General features: G+C 43.7%; 1 protein-coding gene across 1 annotated transcript; it reads left to right on the forward strand.

The window, feature by feature from the left end:
* Positions 1 to 1,310: 1,310 nt before the first annotated feature.
* LOC146937918 (uncharacterized) lies at positions 1,311 to 2,135 on the forward strand. Its single transcript, XM_085749555.1, has 2 exons — positions 1,311 to 1,578; positions 1,654 to 2,135. The coding sequence occupies exons 1-2, from the start codon at positions 1,311 to 1,313 to the stop codon at positions 2,001 to 2,003; spliced, it is 618 nt and encodes a 205-aa protein (XP_085605681.1). The 3' UTR covers positions 2,004 to 2,135.
* Positions 2,136 to 3,516: the final 1,381 nt, after the last annotated feature.

Genomic DNA, 3,516 nt, shown 5'->3' on the forward strand with positions numbered 1-3,516 from the left:
TAATTTCTTGCAAACGTGTGGGGTGAGAATATCAAAAGTCCTGCACCCGGGCTGAGTGAACTTAGGATTTAGGAGGGATATAATCGACAATTCATTCCGGGGGTTGCCTCGTGTTTTGGATTATGCGATCAATCCCACATAGCTGAGGCATTTTGGGGGTGATGTTGTCGGCGCGAGTTGTCGCGTTTAGGCACTTTGCTTCTAATTGTTCTATGACGCTATGAACCGTAGATAACCAAACCCATCCATGGCCATTTTCTAGGATGTAGTGCGGAGGCTAAACCGGGTGTTGTCTCGAGTTTTAGTCGTCACGCGATACTACACTCAAGTTAGACCTTCCACGTATAATCATGGAGCGAGGGTTGTCTCGTGACACCATGAGATACGTCGGAGAGGTTGCAACTTGGGAACCTTTTTAGAACCCGGTTACTATTATCCTAAAACCCTAGTTTCACCGGACACCGTGTCCACCCATGACTCCTCGACTTTGAACTTCAACCCACCATGTTTTCTCCAAACTTGAACATAATCATGCATTCATGCATACATGCATAAACTTTTTTCCATGCATTTATCGGAGGACTTAGACAAGTCATCTTTTGAACATCACGGATGTGAACACCAAGTGATACCATCTCAACTAAACTCCTAGTTTTGCTCAAGATCTTCAAATAAAACCGTGTTTCTCCGTGATGTTCACAACCACTTTGACAAAGTCCTCCGACAAAAAAGAGTCTTTTTGCATTTGCATATCATGCATCATATGCATCATTCATCGGTCACAAATGGCTTCTCGTGCTCATTGCCTCCTGGTTTTGTCCGCCGCAGTCTGAAAAGTGGCTCGTGCTCGCAAGGTTTACCAACCAGATAGAGTTTATCAGACAAGATTGTACAAGAGAAGAAACATGGCTAGCCTTGAGGAAGAGAATGCCAGCCCCTCGGGCCAGCCCGTTGAAGAGTCTAATCTGGATGAAATTCTGAGGCTTATCAAAAAGAGTGACTATAAAATTGTTGACCAGCTGCTGCAAACTCCGTCAAAGATATCCACCTTGTCTCTGCTTATGAGTTCAGAGGCTCACAGGAAGGTGTTGATGAAGATACTGGAGCAGGCTTATGTTGATCATGAAGTCTCTGTGGATCAGTTTGATGGGATAGTGAGTAATATTACTGCCTGCAACAACTTGGGGTTTGGTGACGATGAACTCCCCGAAGCAGGTAAACATCACAACTTGGCTCTACATATCTCGGTGCACTGTGGGTCTGATATGATATCCAACGTGTTGGTGGACACTGGATCATCCTTGAATGTAATGCCTGAATCTACACTAAGACAGTTGAGTCATCATGGAATCTCTCTGAGGGGAAACAACTATTTGGTTAAGGCTTTCGACGGATCTCGCAAAGATGTTCTTGGGGAAGTAGACTTGCCAATCACCATTGGTCCTGAGACATTTCAGATCACTTTCCAGGTTATGGATATCAATGCTTCCTACAGCTGTCTCCTCGGAAGACCGTGGATCCACGACGCTGGAGCAGTCACGTCCACTTTGCATCAGAAGCTTAAGTTCATGAGGAATGGTAAGATTGTCACTGTGCATGGTGAAGAAGCATATCTAGTTAGCCAAGTGTCATCTTTCTCTTGTGTTGAAGCAGGGTCCGCTGAAGGGACGTCGTTTCAAGGCTTGACCGTTGAGGGCGCAGAACCCCGGAGGGCTGGTGCTAGCATGGCCTCACTGAAAGACGCCCAGAAGGCTGTTCAAGCAGGGCAAGCTGCTGGCTGGGGCAAAGTGATTCAGATTCTGGAAAACAAGCGTAAAGAAGGCCTTGGATTCTCCCCGACATCTGCTGTTTCAAAGGGAACTTTCTATAGCGCTGGGTACATCAATGCTATTACTGAAGATGCTGCTGAAGGTGGTCACGTGCCTGCATTTGTTATACCAGGAGGCACTGTGAGAAATTGGGAAGCCATTGATGTTCCTTTAGTCATGCATGCTTCCATGTAATGTGTTTTGTTGCTCATGTTTTTTGTTTTCAAAATAACAATCCTTTCGCTCTGCCCAAGGCGAAAGTGATATCATTGTAAGGGCTGTTTGTTTCGGCATTGCCGTTTTCAATAAAAGTGGTCGTTTTTCTCACGACTCTTTGTTTTTTTTACTTTTTTAGTGCCTTTTTCTTGGAAATAATGGTAATGCCAGAAAAAACCAAAACATCTGTATTTCTTATTAATTTCAAAAATCTGCATAGAAAAACTTTTTTCTAAAATCATCCCAATCATATTATGCAGATTGAACCATAATAAACCCGTTGAACACAGTGACCCTATGGTTCCTCCAAATTTTGAATTCCCTGTATATGAAGCTGAAGATGAGGATGATGATGATGAAGAGATACCGTATGAGATCACTCGACTGCTTGAGCAAGAAAGAAGAGCCATTCAGCCTCACCAGGAAGAGATTGAGCTTATCAACCTGGGTACTGAAGAAAACAAGCGAGAGATCAAGATTGGTGCTGCACTTGAGCCAGAGGTGAAAAAGAAGATCATCCAGCTTCTCCATGATTATCCAGATGTCTTTGCATGGTCCTATGAAGATATGCCGGGACTAGATCCCAAGATTGTGGAACATCGGATACCGACAAGACCTGAATGTCCTCCTGTCAAACAGAAATTGAGAAGGTCTCGTCCAGACATGGCTCTTAAGATCAAGGCTGAAGTACAAAAGCAAATTGATGCAGGTTTCCTCATGACAGCTGAATACCCTGAGTGGATTGCCAACATCGTGCCAGTACCAAAGAAAGATGGGAAAGTTCGAATGTGTGTTGATTACAGAGATTTGAATAAAGCCAGTCCAAAAGATAACTTCCCATTACCTCATATTGATGTGCTTGTTGACAGTACTGCTCAATCCAAAGTGTTCTCCTTCAGGGATGGTTTCTCTGGTTATAATCAGATACGGATGTCTCCTGAAGATAGAGAAAAGACGTCCTTCATTACTCCGTGGGGAACATTCTGCTATAAGGTGATGCCGTTTGGCTTGATAAATGCTGGTGCTACCTATCAAAGGGGTATGACAACTCTATTTCATGATATGATTCACAAAGAGATTGAAGTATATGTTGATGACATGATTGTGAAGTCAAGTGATGAAGAGCAGCATGTTGTGTATTTGAAAAAGATGTTTGAAAGACTGAGAAGGTACAAGCTGCGGTTGAATCCTAACAAGTGCACATTCGGTGTACGATCCGGAAAGTTGCTAGGCTTCATTGTCAGCCAGAGAGGCATTGAAGTTGATCCTGACAAAGTCCGAGCCATCAGAGAGATGCCGGCCCCTCAAACTGAGAAGCAAGTCAGAGGCTTCCTCGGACGTCTGAACTATATTTCAAGATTTATATCTCACATGACCACTACTTGTGGACCAATTTTCAAATTGCTCAGAAAGGATCAGCCTGTTGTATGGAATGATGAATGTCAGGAAGCTTTTGATAGCATTAAAGAATACCTGTTAGAGCCACCTATCC

This window comes from Medicago sativa, chromosome 3 (genome assembly GCF_051527215.1).
Source record: "Medicago sativa cultivar Bolivia chromosome 3, Bolivia_mono, whole genome shotgun sequence".
Taxonomy (NCBI): domain Eukaryota; kingdom Viridiplantae; phylum Streptophyta; class Magnoliopsida; order Fabales; family Fabaceae; genus Medicago; species Medicago sativa.

What these genes read in the sequence shown, in the direction of transcription:
- LOC146937918 (XM_085749555.1), top strand. Translation starts at nt 1,311, where the DNA reads ATGCCTGAATCTACACTAAGACAGTTGAGTCATCATGGAATCTCTCTG. An exon ending in GCTTAAGTTCATGAGGAATG is followed by an intron (nt 1,579 to 1,653) that starts GTAAGATTGTCA and finishes GTGTTGAAGCAG; the next exon opens with GGTCCGCTGAAGGGACGTCG.